The sequence below is a fragment of the Accipiter gentilis genome, chromosome 3 (assembly GCF_929443795.1).
Source record: "Accipiter gentilis chromosome 3, bAccGen1.1, whole genome shotgun sequence".
Classification (NCBI taxonomy): domain Eukaryota; kingdom Metazoa; phylum Chordata; class Aves; order Accipitriformes; family Accipitridae; genus Astur; species Astur gentilis.
Genome location: NC_064882.1, coordinates 22,434,579 through 22,453,323, shown reverse-complemented (window position 1 = coordinate 22,453,323; position 18,745 = coordinate 22,434,579). Strand labels below are relative to the sequence as shown.

At 46.7% G+C, this 18,745-nt stretch overlaps 1 protein-coding gene across 13 annotated transcripts in view; it reads right to left on the bottom strand.

Moving 5' to 3' along the window:
- Positions 1–320: 320 nt before the first annotated feature.
- Positions 321–18,745, bottom strand: part of RBM47 (RNA binding motif protein 47) — a 79,788-nt gene continuing 61,363 nt past the window's right edge. For 9 of the 13 annotated variants that reach the window (XM_049792572.1, XM_049792565.1, XM_049792563.1 and 6 more), the window contains 4 exons: positions 9,162–10,321; positions 7,447–7,653; positions 3,593–3,795; positions 321–3,178 (listed from right to left, as the gene is read on the bottom strand). In XM_049792572.1, coding sequence (XP_049648529.1) covers positions 2,924–3,178; positions 3,593–3,795; positions 7,447–7,653; positions 9,162–10,321 — 1,825 coding nt within the window. In that variant the 3' untranslated portion in view covers positions 321–2,923. Of the gene's footprint in view, positions 3,179–3,592; positions 3,796–7,446; positions 7,654–9,161; positions 10,322–16,306; positions 16,330–16,544; positions 16,566–18,745 lie in introns of those variants that run through there. The other 4 variants (XM_049792656.1, XM_049792591.1, XM_049792582.1 and 1 more) reach the window with 4 other exon arrangements.

Genomic DNA, 18,745 nt, shown 5'->3' with positions numbered 1-18,745 from the left:
ATGCCAGCTTCAGCTTCATCCACATCCAGGCACCGACTCTGAAGTGGGTGTGAAAAGAGATTTAGGCTGGTGAGCGGCTGCTGGAAGAATGGGGAGATGCCCAGTATGCCTGCCGGGAAGGTCGCTGTCCTCTGCAGGCGGTGGGATGGGGGAGCCGGTGGGACGGTGCATCTCCCCTCCCCGCAGGAGCCTGTGGGGATGCCAGCTGCGGTGCCCAGCTCCCCTCGTGCCCCGAACGCCCTCTCCCCAGCTCGGAGGGAAGCACAGCCTTGGTGGAGCGGCTAAGACTGGCAGTGGGATGTTGCAATGAAATAACAGTCTCCATTTTTTAAATTCTTTATTCACTATGTCCTAGAAATGTACCGTAAATGGAGCAAGAACTAAATAAACTCAGAGGCTTCTGACAGTACAGAGAACAGAGATACAATAAAACACCTAAAATATCAGCTCTTTTGAGAATAAGGCACACTAGTTTTGTAATTTTTTAATATATATATTCTTTTCTTTGAATAGTTTGTTCTTAACCTAAAGATGTTCACATTTCAAGTTATCAGACTTACCTCAGTAGTAGTGTACATGAAATGGTTTAGAAGCAAGTGTAAAAGACAGGCATGGGCGGGAGATTCCGTGTGACCTGGCTGCCTGCATCCCCGCATCCTGCCTGCATCCCCGCATCCTGCCTGCGTCCCTGGGTCCTGCCTGCTCCTGCCCTGGCGCAGGCAGCACCCACCGCTGGCCTGGGGCACCTTGGGGTTGGCTCTCCTTGGCTCCTTTCTCTCCCCGCCACCTCTGCGAGCGGCAGGACCCTCGTCCTGCCAGCCGGGAGAGGAGGAGCGGCAAGGGAGCCGTCACCCTTCGTGCCTCCTCTGCGGGTCAGCCGTGGCGCGGGGCTGGAAAGGGACCGGCAGAGAGCCAAACCACTAGGCTGCCTCTTCCCGACCCCAGGGGTGTTTGTGCAGAGCTCACAGACCCACGGCCGCATTTAGTGTTGAGCCGTGCAAGGCCTTAGCCGGAGGGCTGGAGGAGGCAGCGCTGGCCTCCCCGTTGGGGTTGGGGGCTGGCCCCTCAGCGCTTTGCCCAAATCACCTCCTCACGCCCCAGAAAGGAGCAGGGCCTCGGGGCTAAGGGCTGGGTGCGCAGGGAGAGACAATAAAAGTCTCCCAGGAAGGGGCGCGGGAGGGCAGAGTCCGACCTAATGGTTAACCTCACAGTGCTTTCGCTAACGGGTCGACAGGGTTGAGGAGAGCTCAGCCTGGCTGAGCGAGAGCACCTAAAAAACAACCGCTCAATTTTGAGGCAAGGAAAAAAAGTGTATTAAAAGGTCACTTAACTGAGCTGGACGTGGTCTGGAAGTGGTTCGGTTGTCAAAATATACTCAATACAAAACCCCTTCGGTTGGTACTTATACCACAAAAAGTAAAGGAACGTTGTTGGCTCACTCCCTGCTTCACACCTCGTGTCACCGGAGCTGTGTTTGCAGGGCTGATGCACTTCATACAATAGGCAAGATATTTCTTTACCGTTTTACTATATTTTACATTCACCGCACTACTAAATAAAAGCCTTTAAACAGGCCACAAAACACTGCAATAATATATTTACTTCTTAATAAAACAAACTTTTTTATAACATCGCAATAAAAGGTTTTTGTTTTGTGGCAAACCACATACCATGTAAATTTGCAACATAAAATGACTTTTAAAATGTATATTAAAAGATATTTACAAGCTCTATGTCTTAAAAATCATGGGGTCTAATCGCTCCCGCCCCTGATGTGCATGTACAACTCCAGTTGCGGAGAAAGGGAATTAAGTGTGGAAGGGAGGCCGGGAGGGAGGCTAGCCCTGTTTCACTAATTCCAGTATCACTACCACCCCTAGTACCTCGGAAATTTCTCACGGAACACGATGGAGCGATGGGTAAGTAACGCTGCGCATCCTCTCAGTGAGAGCGCACCTGCTCTTGCCGACACCAACATACATTCTCAGTGACTACAACATATACTTCAAAGAATAAAATAAAGAGTGTTGAAAAAGAGCCTAGGCTTTATACTGGTTGACGATCTAAGTCAAGATACCTCATGCAAAATATTGGCTACTCATTTCTGCACATGATCCAACTACGAGTAGCTTTAATAAATAGAAAATCCAGTTGTCGAGGAAAACTCAGAGCCTTTCCTTTACTTAACACAAGCCTGCAAATCACACTGTGAAGAGGTTTGTGTGAGGAGGCTTTTTTTTTTCTCCTTCTCCCAAACAGGCAATATTAGTTACTTCTGATTTCAAATAAGAACAAGCAGGTTGTATTAATGATAGCACAAAAATGCAGAGGTCTTGCACATTTTTCAAATTGCACTTTCCAGTATGTTTTTTTTAAATAAGATACTTGTTGGTTTTTTTCTTAAAAAAAAAGAAATCTAAGGTATGTATTCTTTAAATATTGAATATATTCTTCAAAATACATTGTTAAAACTTTCCCTAGCTGCTCAGGTGTGCTTTTTAATATATAGCTGATATATTATTAAAGGCACTACAAAATAGACATCTCTGGAGTGCAGAAGTTACTAAAAAATAACCTTCATACCACAAATATATTGAAAATATAACTGCTAAAAAAAAAAAAAAGACCCTATGCAACCCCACTAGGATGCGTATAAATGCATGTCAGCGGTGGGCTGGATGCATTGAGGTCCTTTAGAAATGTATGAATACAGGCATGTTAAATTTTAAAAATAGCCTAAAAAAGTTAGTGAAAACTTCAAGCGTAGAAAATATTTCAAACACGTTTTTCTATGACATTCTTCACTTCCTGCATCAGTTTGCCGAGCCCAAATGTTTACTCTTTTGCAGCCGGTTCTTTCTTCATAAATAGTAAAGTGTTCCTTCAGTGTGTGGTTCTCTGCCACCCTCCTCTGCTGACAGTCTCAGTACGTCTGGTAGACGTCGTGGATGGGGACCTGGATGGTCGCAGCCGGGAATGCCGGAGGGATGTAGCCAGCGTATCCCCCATAGGCAGCGGCAGCGGCGGCAGCGGCGGCGGCATTCTTCTGTAGCGTGGCTATCGTCGCTGTCGCTGTGGCAGGTGCAGCGAATGGCACGTAACTTGTCCCGTAAATCCCGGCGGCGGGAATCCGCTGCACATTGGGAGCCATGGTGTATACTGGTGTGATGGGGCGGCCCTGGAAGGAAAGCATCGGGTTCAGACCTCAAAAAAAGTGCTTCAATTGCTGTAATATCCCATTTCTACCTCCTGAATTGTAAACCCCCTAGAAGGGGCGGTGATAACAGGAGGGTAGGCAGCACGTGTCCCGTTGAATGAGAGTTATGCCATCATGGGGGGCTGTTCCGTCCCTCCCGGATTTGGGTCCCCCACAGCGGGGAGAGCAGCTGACCAAAGTGCAGATGTCTGAGACGTGTCAGATGAACCACAGGGCTGTTGGGCACCGTAACATCCTTGACAACATCTCCTGAATGGAAGCAGGGCAGGAGGCCAGGCTTTCCCCCCACCCCGGGTACGCAGAGCAGGACATATGGGAAGCAGGATGTATGGGAAGTGGGATGTACGGGAAGCAGGACTTATGTGCTGAACTCACCTGGAAGGGGGGAGGTGTTGAGACAGCTGGTATTACAGCCGCGGCTGCGGCTGCGGCGGCGGCTGCCGCACTAGCTGGGTCCTGCTGGACGGCTATAGGGTTGATGATGTGCTCGACAGTGTGGATTTTGCCGTCTTCCATCATCTTGGCTGGCGGCGCGGCCTGAAACATGGAGTACTGGGCACCGATGGCAGGGATGGCCACTAGGAGAGAGCAGACACATCAGGTGCATTGGGAGAGGGTTTCCAGGACCTCATCTCAAAGAGCCCTCCCTCCTGGCTGCACCGGCTCTCCTGCAGCAGTCCTGTGCTGCTCTTATCAGGGCAGGTAGCCCCATGTGATGGCGGGAGACCTGGGGCACCTCTGCCCTCCCCACGAGTGGGAGCACCGTGGCTGATGCACAGTGATGGGCTCAGTGCTGCCTCCTCAGCCCAGCATTTTCTCCGATGCTCCCAGCATGGGTGTCCCAGGGCCAGAGCCCTGCTGGGGACCAGGAGCTGTGACCCAGATTTACACAGCCCCTTCTGACCACCACTGTCCTCCCCCCAGGCCAAGAGTGTGGCCCGAGCACAGGGACGGGTGGCAGTGCGTACTGTCCCGGTGGGGTCCTTGCTCCAGCTGTAGAGATCAAAGGACATGTAGCTGCCATAGGCAGAGCTGCCCCAGGAAAGAAAAGTGTGGTTTGTACTGCAGAAGTTGCAGGCAGCAACTGGTCCAGTCTATATGCCATCCTTTGGCCAACTCTGCGAAATATCAGCTCATTTACTATTATGCATTTCCCAGGACTAAGTTGGTTACATATGTTTTATCCCATCTCTCTGCTACAGGATCAATCTATTTAATGACACCAAAAAAAAGGAATTGCTCTTTAGAGAATTCTCCCTCACGCCAAAATTGGATAACGCAAAATAATTAGAGCTGTGGTCTTTCAGACAAAGGGAAAATACTCGTCAGAATGACAGTGTTCAGAGATGGTGAGTTTGTACATGGTCCAAAATGGAGCTTTGTGGCAGTGCTTAGGGAAGAAATGTGCTTTGCTGAACATTCCCAGTAACCACAGTAATTGGACATGAGCCAGCAATGTACGCTCACAGCCCAGAAAGCCAGTCGCATCCTGGGCTGCATCAAAAGAAGCATGGCCAGCAGGTCGAGGGAGGTGATTCTGCCCCTCTCCTCTGCTCTGGTGAGACCCCACCTGGAGTACCGTGTTCAGCTGTGGGGTCCTCAACATAAGAAAGACATGGACCTGTTAGAGCAGGTCCAGAGAAGGGCCATGAAAATGACCAGAGGGCTGGAACACCTCTCCTGTGAGGAAAGGCTGAGAGAGTTGGGGTTGTTCAGCCTGGAGAAGAGAAGGCTCCAGGGAGACCTTATTGCAGCCTTTCAGTACTTAAAGGTGGCTCCCTAAGAAAGACAGGGACAGACTTTTTAGTAGGGCCTGTAGCGATAGGACAAAGGGTAACAGTTTTAAACTGAAAGAAGGTAGATTTAGATTGGACATAAAGAAGGAATACTTAGTGATGAGGGTGATGAGACACTGGAACAGGTTGCCCAGAGAAGTTGTGGATGCCCCATCCCTGAAAGTGTTCAAGTTCAGGTTGGATGGGGCTTTGAGCAACCTGATCTAGTGAAAGATGTCCCTGCTCATGACAGGGGGTTGGACTAGATGATCTTTATAGGTCCCTTCCAACCCAAACCGTTCTATGATGCTATGATTTCCGCTGTTGCCTCATAGTGCACACTTCAGCATTTGGCTTGTGAGCCTTTCAGCAGTAAGGGTATTCACAAGGAAAACAGTGTAATCAATAAATGGCTAAGAGGTGATGTTGGCAGTAATGATGTTGGCAGGTGATGGGAGGTGCAGCCAGTAAATCAGAAATGAAGCAAAATATGCACATGGGTTTCTTTCACTGGGTTGAAAATTTGCAATGTGGAAGTATGCAATTCTGCCTGTGAGAAGGACAAGGTGCCAGCAAGCAGTACTCTCCTTTTGATCCTGGAGACTGCAACAAAGGATCTGATCAGATAGCTTTCAGGCAGAGATGTTTCCACTGCCACTGGACTACCACTGGTTCCTCAAGCAGAGACCTCCACCCATGAGCTTTTCCAGTTCTCCTTCTACACCAAGTCTACCTGGTCAGCTCAAACCAGTTTTATCACTGGTTTAAATAACCTGGATAATTTTTCACCAAAGCGAAGGCAGAGAGCTCACGTGCTCCATTCTGTGGTGACTTCTGGCAGAAAAGCTGTAACAGGCAGCTGGGGTATTGGGGTGACCTCTCAGGAGTTTTCTAACCATTTGCAAAGAAATGAGCTTTAAGGTTGTTCTAAACAGTAGGAAACTTTGCAGAGTTGGTACATCTCTATTCCTTTGTTCTGGTAATGTGCTTTCAGAGTCATACCCTATTAATAACAGACGTAAGCCTTGCATGTGGTACCTCTTACTAGATCATCTGATCTGGTTGGGGAAAACAGACCAGGTGCTTCTGTGCTCAGAGGCTGTGCTGGAATCATATGAGAGGAGAAGACCCGATAAAGAAATCTGAATCTCAACATGCTTCAAGCGTAGAAACATTTAGACTTGAGCTTCAGGCTTTCATTTGGCAGTCAAATGAATTACAGACACCCCTAATAGGAGTGCATTTCAAAGCCCACTTTTCAAGCATCCTTTAGTAATACCTGGAATTCCTGAAGTATCTTTACAAACACACATAGCGGTAATATTTTCTGATTGTAAGTGGGTATTTTTCTCAGGAAGTCTGATCTTCCTTTGGAAATGGCTCTAATCTTAACAGCCTTCCTTTGTCTCTAGACCTCTTCTCACATTATCTCATCCAGCTGTTGTGAAGAACTCTTCAACAGGCTTCATTAGATGCAAGCTGTAGTTTCCACTGACAGTATGGAGCATATTTTGGGAAACCACTGCAGCTCTTATTATTAAACACCACTTAGGTCCTGCAGGTACAATTTACTTGGAGGGAGGCATGGGAAGAAGATCTGCGGACTTCTGCAAGAGGGCTTGCCCCTATCACCTGCAAGAACGTTCTTCCTCAGGCTGCTTTTCCAAATAAAAATCTTTCCAAACAGGATCTTGAGGAACTGCTGGGCTTCAGCCTTCATCCCATTCGCCTGGGAAGGGCAAGGGCTGGATACTCAGCTGAGGATGTGGCAGAAGGGGGTGATCCCTGCCCTGGCCCTTGGGCTGGCTCCATGCAGTCCAGCAGAGCTGAGAGCTCGCCTGTAGGCGCTGCATCGCTGCAAGCTGGACCCGGAGGGCTCCCTGCATTGCTCCTTCCCCATGCCGCTGATGGTGACGGAGGAGCTTGCCTCAGCCTGTGACTTCCCTGCAATGGGAAAGCCCCAGGTCCTTCTTCCAGCCTTGTAGTACCACAGAAATACGAACCAAGCAGGGGAGAGCTCTGGTCTGGCTGGAAACCTGGGGAGGGAATCTCCCAGGGTGAAATTAGCACTGGAGAAATTGAAAGAGAGAAAGATTGCTCTTAGTCACCATGCTCTAGTGTACATGACTAGACAGAGAGGGAAGTCCGCTTTCTCCTGAGGAGGTGCAAAAGGGGATGGGAGGGGTGGGCACAACTTCAGCTCTTTTTTCTTTGGCCTGAAGAGCTCCCAGATGCTCATGTCCTCTGTCCCACTGTGTGCCTCTTTTTTGCAGAAAGCCTGGCCAGGGCCAGGAGGCATTCAGCACAGGGGAGTGCTGAGTGCCAGCCCTGGAGCAGTTCCGATTGCCTCAGCCATGGGCTGGCCCTGGAGGGGTCCCTGCATGCCTGACACAGGGCTTGGAGTGGGGGCTCGCCCGCCACCTCTGCTTTCCTCCCCTCATTGCACATACTAACCTGCACCGGGCTTAATGGCCACCGGATTGACCGCAGGTAACTCCAAGTTGGGTACCAGCTCGTATCCTTTCTCTTGCTGTTTTCCTTTGCCTTCATGGTACCTGCTGTAGATGCCACGGCCAGCGGAGTATCCCCCCAGGTAGGAGCCCCTGGGGCCCGGGGCTCTGTTGCCAGCTGCACCTCGCCCTCTGCCTCGTATGCTGCCTGCTTATGATAACAACATAGAAGAGGATGGTGAATAATGGAGAGTGACAGCCCCACGGGGAGCACGAACAGTCCCAGGCTTAGATTGGGAGGCATGTGCTTAGAAATGAGGCTGCTGAAGTTAGTTCAGTCTGACTCTTAGTGACCTCACTTAGGAAAACAGAAGAGGTTGGCCTTAGAAGCACCCAGTAAGCCTACGCAAGTTTTGCTCTTGATGTTTCTGACCATATGTTAACCACTTATTTATACTGACACAACTCTCGTGGCAACTGTTATGGATATAATGCACTCAGCAGAGAGAGAAGGGCTCCTCCAGGGTGTTTTCTATGCAGTAGGAACAGCTTCTGCCCTCAGCTGTCCTCCAGAGGAGAGCCAGCCTCTCAGCTGGCCGCAATGGGACCCTGCAGAGATGGCCCGAAGTTGTACCTGGCCTTTAACCAACTTTGTCCCACCATTGCGTATATTTTTACTAGTGTTGTTTGTTTTCTCTTCTATTTGATTAGTAATGTGAATATACCCCATCTCCAAAAATATTGCCTTTATTTATCTTAGTAACTCCATGCACATTACGACAGTACTTTGGACACTGTGGTGTTAATGCACTCTAAGATGGCCTAATTGAATATTTAGACTGTCAGTTAACTCCTTTGTAGTTCATTACAAGTACAAATCTGGAAATTAAGAAGAAGCTGAAATTCTTGATCAACTAGTGTTAAAAGTATTTCTTGGTTTACGTGGGTGCTTTAAGAATATATTCATGCTAAACTGCCTGTTATATGGAAATACACATTACATTTCAGGAAACTATAATTCCTGTAAGTACAGGGTAATTGTAGTTATACCACCAGTTATAGCTGCTAGGGTTTCTTATGAATAAGTGATTTTTGGTTAATTTTTAATGACTGTAACTGATAACTAATTAAATAGAATTATTTTGCACTCGTGTGATGCCTTCTGCTGGTAGTTTTCAAATGACTTTATAAAGGACACAGCACTACTGTCATTTTAATGCAGAGGGGAAATGACACCTAGAGAGCTCCCAGCTGAGGCTTTCCCTGATAGCCCTCGCTTTGGATGACCAGGTCACCATACCCACACCTCCAGGAGAAGGCAAAGGGAGCACTCTGTCATGACCTCTAATACTTAGGATCCAGCTCTTTGGAAGGAGGCATCAGAAGCTGGAATCCTTGGACTTACTCAGACTTAGTACAGCACTCATAAAAAACAGATCCCTTTCTTCCCCATCCTGTGCTTGGTCTGTTGGCTCATTTGTAACCATATTTTTGATGCCTCCTTCATACTAGCCTGTATGTTAGCAATTATTTACAGATGAATACACTCTGTATGGTCATAAATTAAAATGAGACTGAACACAAATATGGCAAAAAGACCTGTAAGAGTGTTTAAGAAAAAGTGCATAGCACCAGCTGTCCTTTGGCTCAGGCAGACCTTGGGTTGAACCAGCCTGAGATCAAACCTGCCTACGACATCCCATAATTGTGCTTACTAACCTTTCACGAAGTAATCTCTGTTGGGCCCGATCAAGGCATTGTATGGATATCCATAATACGCTAGTGTGTATGGATCACAAGAGTAAACATAATTAGGTTGCTGAGTTACTTCAGGCGTTGCTGCGGCCCCTCCTTTTGCTGCTTTCTGGTAGCGAGTGTATTGCTCCTTGTCTACTGGCTTGGCCAAGGTAACCTCCAGGCATGAGCCTTCCAGTTCGACACCATTAAGGTTGTTCATGGCGTGAATCGCATCTTCCCTGGTTGTAAAGTGCACAAAGGCATAATCACGTATTTTTTTCACCCGCTCTACACAGCCAGGGTTAAACTGCCCAAAGACCTTTTTAATGGTGTCCTCTGTGGTCTCAATCATTAAATTCCTCACATAGAGGATTTTAACAGTCTCCATGACATCTTCATCCACATCTATCTCTGGTTCTGCCCAGTCAACAGCTATTTGATGTCCCCACAGCTGGATCCTTCCTGGCATGAGTTTCCTCCTGGCCATTGCTGCTGCTCGATGGCTCTCATACTCCACGAAGGCAAAGCCTCTGTTCTTCATCTTGTCTGCGGCGCTGGCATATACGATGACATCCAGCACACCTTCCGTCACCTTGGCAATCTCTTCGAGGATCTCCTCTCTCTTCTTCATCTTGGGAATGCCTCCAATGAAGAGCCGGCAGTTATCCACGCTGCAACACACACCCAGCAGCCTGCCGGGGCGGATTTCGTAGTTGTTCAGCTCCCTGACGGCACGCTTTGCCTCGTGCTTCTGCGTGTACATCACGAAGGCGTAGCCACGGTTCTTCCCATCAAAGTCCATCATCAGGCGCATTTCATAGATGCGGCCGACGGACTCAAACACGGGGACGAGCTCATCTTCGTAGACGTCACGGGGGATTTTGCCCACAAAGACTTCGCAGCCGCGAGGAGGGTGCAGGCCCTCCCAACCGGGAGGAGGGCCGCCGTACTTGCGTTGCCCGTTCTCCTGGATCATGCTATATCCAGTGCGCTCCATGAGGGCCAGCAGAGCTGCCTCGTTGGGCGCACCGGCAACACCTTCGGGGACTTTCGTTGTAGTCACGTTGGAGGAATCGTTGCTCATCCTTGCAGTGGAGTCCTCAGCGGTCATGGTGTCAAACTCATTCACGGCCTGATAAAGCCTGGGCAAAGTAAGAAGGAGGACACTTGTTAGAAGCTGTTAGCTACCACCAGCATCCCACCCCTCTCTTTTGTCTTGCCGTAATTGTTCTGGAAGTTTGTTTTTCAAACTGGGACTAAGGCTGCAGAAAAGCAGATGAACGAGCCATACCGGCCTGAACATTGATACTGCAGGCAGAGCGCATCCTGGATTTAGGCACAGCCCCTCTTTGAGGGGGGGTGGTTGAGGATCACCTGTCTGTACCACCCCAGCACCGAGAGCTGCTGCCACAGGAGGCTGAAGTCACACGAACGGATGCCACCAAGCACCTCAAAACCTCAAGACCCTAGGGAGGCTTGTCTCCTCTTTGAAAGGGTAGGAAGGAGCTGATACAGGATTGGGAAAGGGAAGATACTGCCATGAAGCCAGTGGTTCCCATCTCCAGATCCCTCTCCTCCTTCTCAGTCATTCCTCAGTTAATCCATCTACTCCTGAACAGTGCAAGTGCCAGGTGCCATACTCCATACAGTGAAAGATGGCAAATACGTGAGAAGCACTAGGCACAATTTCCATCTGATAACTACCCCTCACTCCTCTAGGCTTTCACAGGAACCGACAAGTAGGAAATAATAAATACACTTTAGCATCAGGGGGGCCAGTTCTTGTTCTCTTGTGCAAAGGGCGATCTGGCAAGCTTCTGAGTTGCCTGCTGCTTGTGGTACAATGTCTGACATGTTTGTCTCTTCCATTATTACAAGAGAACTCCACAAAAGCTGAAAAGAATCACTCTCTTATAACAGGCAACTTGCTTTAGAGCAAGCAGCCAGCACAGCCCTGCAAGCCAGCAGGAGGAAGGCAAACCTCGTTCTGCATTTGAACACAGGCAGAGAGCGGGAAATGCAGACATACAGGAGGAGAAGACCATGCTAATATTCTCAACTGCAAGACAGTGGGCTTCCTCTCTGAGCACAATTAAATAGGACACTTTGAGTCTCTGAAAGCAGTTAATTCATTGACTTTTAAAGCTGGAAAGGTCCATCAGACCATTTAATATGAGTGATTGTATATGAAATGGACCATTACTTTTTATTGTTATTTGCACATTGAGTCCTATAACATTTATCCAAGTAAATTGTATCTTCCAGAAGGACCTTGGCTTTAAGGAATTGAAGAGCTGTAGACCCCACCACTTCCATTTATGGCTTGTTTGCTAATCACTCCCTCAGACAACCAAGCGTGCTGTATTTCTCATAAGAATTGGTCTGGCTTTTGCTTCCAGCTAGGGTTACTTGTTAAACCTTTCTCTGATAGACTGAAGAGTCTTAAGACCTCTGCTTTTTTCTTATGATGATATTTAAGTTGTGTAATCAAGCCACAACTGTCTTTTTAGTAAAACTTGCGTGCTGAACTCCTGAATTCCTTTGCAATCAGTCATTTTTTTTCACCTAAAATTGTTTTTGTGGCTCTTTCAGCAGTTCTCTAGAGTTTCAGCTTTTTTCACCCTTGCTATATACAGGGATGAAGATCATCCCTCTTTCTTCTCTCCCCATCTCTTTATCACCGAGACCTGTTCCTCCCCACCTTCTCACTAGCAAACCACATGAAGTTTTTTTGTCAATTCTAACCCCAAATCCTTTCCAGAAGCACCACTTGCTGGGGTTATGTCCCATGCAGCAGGTATGCCTTGTGTTTGTTACTCCTAAATGCCACAACCTTGTGTTCAGCCCTATCCCAACTGCCGTTTGAGTAGATCCCACCTACTGAGTGCTACAACATTAGCTCCTTCTCATTGTTTTTTACAACTCCATCAGCCTTTGCATCATCCACCAATTTATTTGCTAAGATTTGCGTTCATGACCACTTTGTTGGTGGAACTGTCAAAAACCACTGGCCCCTGTAGGAAACTCTGCAAACCACCGTAAGAAATGATCCCAATCTGGGTTTGACAGGCTTATTTTCAAAAAAAAGGACAAAGCTTCAGCCAGATTTGTTTAGTCTGTGCTGTTGTGTTATTCAGTGGGACACAGGTTTCTCTCTGTCCCACAAGGACTCTGATATATACCCTTCATTACAACGATTTGGCCATTTTCAGTGCATCGGTTACCATGCAGGCAGGCTTTTCACTAGTACAGTAGGCCCAAGTCCACAGAAATACGGGTGCAAAATTTAGGCACCTAAGTCTGATTTGTATGGTCCACAAAACCCGTTTAAATCCTAGTAAGCTTAGCACCTGAGATTTTTTTTCAATAAATCTCCTGAACTGCCCAGAATTTTGCTGGTCTGTATCCAGAGACGCCTTTGCACCAGCCAGGGCAAACACTACTGTGCCTGGTTCAGCTCCTCCATGTGTTTGGGATTGGGAAACCAGACCTCTGAGCCTTGTTCTGTGGTAGGGCCTGATCCTGCAGGTGTGTTTGGGCTGTGGGTATTACACGCTGATGCATGTGATCCACTTTAATTAAAAAATATGGAGAGCAGAGGAGGAGGCAGAGAAGATGGAGGGCAGTAATAGTGATGCTGATGCCCAGGCAATACTTTACAAAACATAATTTCTTTGAAGCCTGGTCTTTCATGGAAGTGCATCTGTTTTGATAGTTTCTTGCTTTATAATGTTGTTGATAAAGTTGTTTCTCTCAGATTCAACTGTTACCCTTTTTAATGTGTCACAGTCAGACATTTTCATTTTACATGGGAATTATTTGACATAATTAAAAAAATTAAGGCAGAGAAAAACATTTTCGTTTTTCACTTGATAATTTGTTCCTAAAAATGTGACTTCACCTTTGCCTGAATGAAAGCAAAGGTTGATAAACAAACACTTCACTGAGGAATAATCATTACCTTCACATGGGCCACCTGTTAGCAAGTGAATTACTTATCGCCCCAGGTTTGGGTAAGTTTGGAAATGAGTCATTACTCTCAGTTTTAGGTCAACTTACAAAATAAAAGACTCTGTAGTCTGTTATCTGCAGGGCTGTTGCTGGGACTATTGTCTAGAGAGCTACAGATGGGCACTGGAACTGTGGAGAGAGGAGAGACGGAGCAAAGCTTCCCCTGCCCACCAGAAACCAGCCCATAATTCAGTGGCCATCCAGCAACTGGCATGTTCTCCAGCACTTTGCATTGCACCAGCAAGACAATTTCTAGTATTGGAAGTTGTACTTGAAGCTGCTGCTAAGTGCTGATGGCCACCTTTGCTGCAAACACTACCATACGCTGTTTGTGATTGATAGTGACTAATTAAAAATTCTTTGTGAACCTAAAATGTATTTATCCCTATGTAAATTATTGGGAATCAAGGTACATGATCAAATGTGTTTAATTTTTTTCTGTGCAGCTCCACAGAGCTGGGTTTCATAAGTATATACTACCTAAGACAATTACAGAGTCCATGTAATCCTACTTGATGTAGCTACATACACACTTAACAACATTCATTACCACATGACACAATCAACACCTTCATAAAGTTCAGATATCATCTGCCTTAATGAGAAAAAACGCAGGCATGTCTGGTCTGAGAGCTCTCTCTTCCTCATGTTACTGTCTTACAAAAAGGGCTGCCAACACAACCTAACCTTTTCATGTCGAAAAGCAATCACTCTAAAGAAAATTGTTTTCAGAAATACCTATTTCTAAAGTGTTCAACCCCACTTGTGCATTTTTTTAGCCCACGGTACACTGTAAACTGGTCGTGAAAACTTGCTACCATGTGTTGTGGGTGTACACACGGCATGAGCTAATATTATGGGTTTAGTGGCCCTAATAAAGCTAGACACATTTCAGTACATCCACCTAGAAGAGGCAAAAATTTAAGCTACATTAAAATGTAGTGTCTTGTGAATTATAAGTGCCTGAGGAGGAAGGTACGCCTGATCTTGATGACAAAGATTCGTAAAAAAGAGACAGACAAAAATATTAATTGCTAATGAGAAAGATTGTGCTCTAGAGACGACTAAGTTTTAAATGAGTAATTATCAGGACTGAAACAAGACTGGCTTCTTCTCAGAAAAAGGTAAAGCCTGTTTGTTTGTTCAATGCCACATTAGATGGATGCTAACGTCTGCCAGCCTCCCAGGAGCCAGGCTTGCGAATCCTTCGGTTCAGTGTTTCTGCTCCAAGGACTCTCCCTTAGGCAGGTGGACTCTCAGATGGAGACATTTCACTGAAACCATTCCCCTTGCTTACAGAATTTCTTCCCCTCTGCCAATCGGGCGGGTGTAAATGGTTCTTGCCCTAAACATTAATTACCTTCCTTCTAACCTATCTTTTTTTGAATCACAGCTCAGAACGTTAAATGAGAAACCTACTGTGTTGGCAGTGACTGGCCTAAAGCATACTGTGAGCAGGCTGATTAACTGAGGCAGATCTTTTATTAAATAGAAATACCACGCCTTGATTAACAACGACGCAGGGCCAAACCCTGATGTCCCTTGTGCCAGGGCAAAGGCGGCCTGGGGCTCTGGCGAGAAAGTAATGCCCACCGTCCGTATAGCATCTTATCCCTGGGCTTGTCCAGCACTGAGCAGTGCCCTGCAAAGTTATGCAGCCACCTGCTCCTCTGTTGATCCCGGTGTGGTAAAACCAGCTTTTACAAACACAGGGACACAGCCAGTGTCCTTGTGGCAGCAACCGCGTGTCCGCTCCACTCACGTGCTCCTATAAAATGGGTTGTTTATGTTTGTGCTTAATTCATCCCCCCGGTTTTGTGTTACATAGATTTAGTGGCATCATGTGTCCTTCTGCGGGTGACACGGCCGCCGGCCATCACACAGCACAGGGACGGGTGCCAGCACGGCGGCAGGCAGCAGGAGAGCCCAGGGAGACCTGCTGGCTCTGTGATAACCGCAGGGAGGAGGGGACGGGGACACCCGTGCCCCACCTGCAGACCCTGCACCCTACAAACTCCTGCTGAGCTGACACGGCGCGCCTTCACGGACACCGCACCGCCGCCTGCTTGCTTCCAGAAAACCACCACCCACAGTTTTGCATTTTAAGCCACAGCTGCTGCAGAGGGAAGGTGGGTCGCTGAAATTTTAACTAAATACACCCTGTTGACAGGGAGGTAACAGCTACTGGTTTAAATGTGACCATCCTAGTTTTTTAGTTGAAATAATAAGGGCAAATGGTAATCCTGCTGCTGACGTTCAGCAGCAGCTCTGGAAGCACAGCTGCCATTAAAGCTCTTTATTTTTAAAAGCTGACTCTTTTCTCATGGCGACTTTAGATACATAGAATGTATACAACAACAGCTTGCTAAGAACAACTGTATAACTTAATCACAAACATCAGATATCCACAGAAATGCTCTTGCTGAAAACACAGTTTGCCTGTTCACAGATATATCGGCTGAACAGAAAAACACATCAATTAGATATAAGGTAGCGGCTCGAGCATTGCTTCAAGTGTAATGTGCGAGTTACCTCCCCTTTTAAAGATAACTATGGTATCATTATAAATCAGTTTTCTCTTTCTTGGCAAGACCGTCACTCCTTTCCTAAGATTTATTTGCATAACTGAGCTGAACAAAGCCAGTGTCTTTGGGGCTGTTTACTGAAGCTGAGCCACGGCGTGCCTGGCTGCAGGACCCAGGGCCAGCCTAGCAGTCCTGCAGCTGCAGCCGCGGCAGGGAGCTGGCATGCAGGGTGCTCCTTCCCAAACTAATGGCGAAACACAAAGTCCCACCTCTGTTACGAACGTGCCTAAGGTAGCCACAGGCCCCGCGAGCGCTCGCCATCCCACGTGCTGCCTGGCAGAAGGCTTCGCCCTCAGTTTGCAATCAGCTTAGGAGACATCCTGCTGGAAGCAGCGTCCTTGGCTCCTCTCCACGCACAGTGCAGGCAGAGGCCAGGCAGGCAGCAGGTGCAGTGAAAAAAAAGGTCCGCTCTTTGGCGAAAAATCCATGCAAAGACTTTGCCTGACTCCAGGTTAATTTATATTTCAAGTGTCAAAGGCTAGGCCTGGGTGTGGTTTTCAACAGGAGTTGGACCACAGCTTGGTTCCCTACCTGCTGTTGCTCATGAAACGCAAACGTCTGAAGTTGAACCTTGCGGTGGGTCAGTGCAAGAGAGAGTGCAGCATTTCAGCACAGCTTTTTGGCTAGGGACCTTTTCTGAAAGTCTTTCATACAGGAAAGGGAAGGTTACTAGGGATGGATGATGTCTTCAGACTTCTAACAAAAAAAGCAATACTTGAGGCCAACAGGCCATGACAACGTCTGCAGCACGTCAGACACATTGCTTTACCTGCAGCTGAACTGGGTGAACTGCCCCGGGCTAGGTTAAACACTTTGAAAAGGTGGATTTTCTTAATCTGGATCATTTTGGCAAAACTCTGTGGAGAAAGTGGTGAACTGCATCAGCAGACCTGGAGAGGCAGGAACATTGGCTGGCAAGAGACTTGATGAGGAGCTTGTGATGAGCAGCTCGAGAGAGTAATCGCATAGATCAGATCAGCACTAGTTATTGGCAACGACATGTCCGTCAGCTGTGCAAGTTATCCTATTGTCAGTGCCGCTAAAGCACTGCATACTCTCATCATCACGTGCATGCCTGAATTAAGGCAATCAAACTTGTCCATCTCTAGCTAGGGTCACCTGCGAGAAACCTTTTGGCTCAGGTGCTGCATGGGACCCAAGGGGATGCACATGCAGCAGCATTTGCTGCACCACATCATTTCCCAGGTATGTTCAGGTATGAACATGTACAGCTGTGGCTCTCTGCCCAGTAGAAGTACTACACTTAAATGTAGAGAGAAACAGTGTAAAGTACCTAAGGGGTAGGATAAGACTGGCCTACTAAATCCCCAGACCAGTTGTTGAAATTCCCATTTCTGCTAACGGTGACACTCGGCATCCTAACCTAGGGCCCATCATCAGGAGTCTGGCCACTGATTTCAGTGGAAGAGTTCATATTTCAAGCTTAAACTGCAACTTTATTCTGGTCAGTTAGTGATGTTTCCCTAATACAGGGCAAGTTAATGTTCTGGGCCTGAAAAGCACTGCAGAGCAGGTCCGTGCACAATTCGCAGTTGCTTAAATTCGTCCTAAGTGGCCTAAGCACATTAAAAAGTATTGGTTCCATTTAAAACACACAAAAAATTCTTGGCTTCATTTTTTGATTGTGTTCTCTTCAAAGAAGGAACATAAAGAAACAGAAAATTAAGGGTGATATTTCCAACAGTACTCAGCACCTAGCACGACTCCCCTGACATCAGCTATAAGGCTCTAAAGGCTTCTATGCGGACATATTTAAGACAGTGATGAGCGCTACTGAAAATCCTGCCTTAAAAGTCTTGCAGGGACCAGTTATATCCTCCAGGCACCAATCAAAAGCGATGTATTTGGCTTAAAAAACTGTAACAAAATTACTATAAATCTGTTCTTTTACCTCTTGCTCCTTTTGGAGAGGAAGACACCTGAAATTATTCTCTAAATTAACAACCTGGAATTTCCCACATTAAAACTTGAATGCTAACCAGATAATTGAACACTGAATTTGTACAGCCAACAATTGGCTACAATTTCAGACTAGGATTTGAAGGGTAAAATTCTTATTTTCATCACTATCATTAAGAACAATAACAATTACAGATCTAATTCTCTTAGCCATATTATACCAGTTCCCTTAGCTGTATTAATCTTACCTCACAGCAATTTTATATACAATTTAAAAAATGGAGCTGAAATTATGATTCCCCTACAAAATAAAGTCACCTTGTATTGTGCAAACTTCCCGCCTATTCTGTTATCAACCCTCTCTGCATCCTTCTAAGGCATATTTAGTTTGGAGTGTGATCCTTCAAAGGCTGTCAGAGGTTCCACTTGTGTTATCTATAAGCACTATCAGAGCCCAAAAGTGAACATTCCCAGGATGGAGGTCCCTCAACGACCTGACCTCCTGGCCTAGAAACTGCAAAAATAGTGTTCAGTGAGATATCAGTGATGATATCTCAAATAATAAAGTGAGAAAACTTTCCTGAGCCTGGCACTTTACTTCTTGACATTGCTTTTTGATGATCACAAGTGAAAATTCTATTCATGCATGTATGGTTTTCCCATGGCGAGAATGAAGCGATGCTGATGAAAAAGTTATTAACCACCAACACCTAGAGCATCCTACCAACACAGTTGTTATTTTCCCTGCTTCTGCAATGTGAATTCTGTCAATGCAATGTGTGTTTCTTGAGTGTTTTTATGCCACTCCAGTACCAAATCAGCCATCTCCGCTTAAACCACTTTTGAAGGAAGTTTCAGTAAGTGAAACCCAGTCTCCTCCCTTATTTTATAATGCACTTTGCTGCAAGTCATTTAGAACTTTGCCCCAACAAGTTGTGCAACCCGTGTGTTGTACTGTTTGCCCCAGCTCTGTCTTTTACCCAGTCCAACTCAAAATAATTCTATATATCTCAGCTATTTCGATAGGACTAGTCGCTGGCTGAGGCTGAA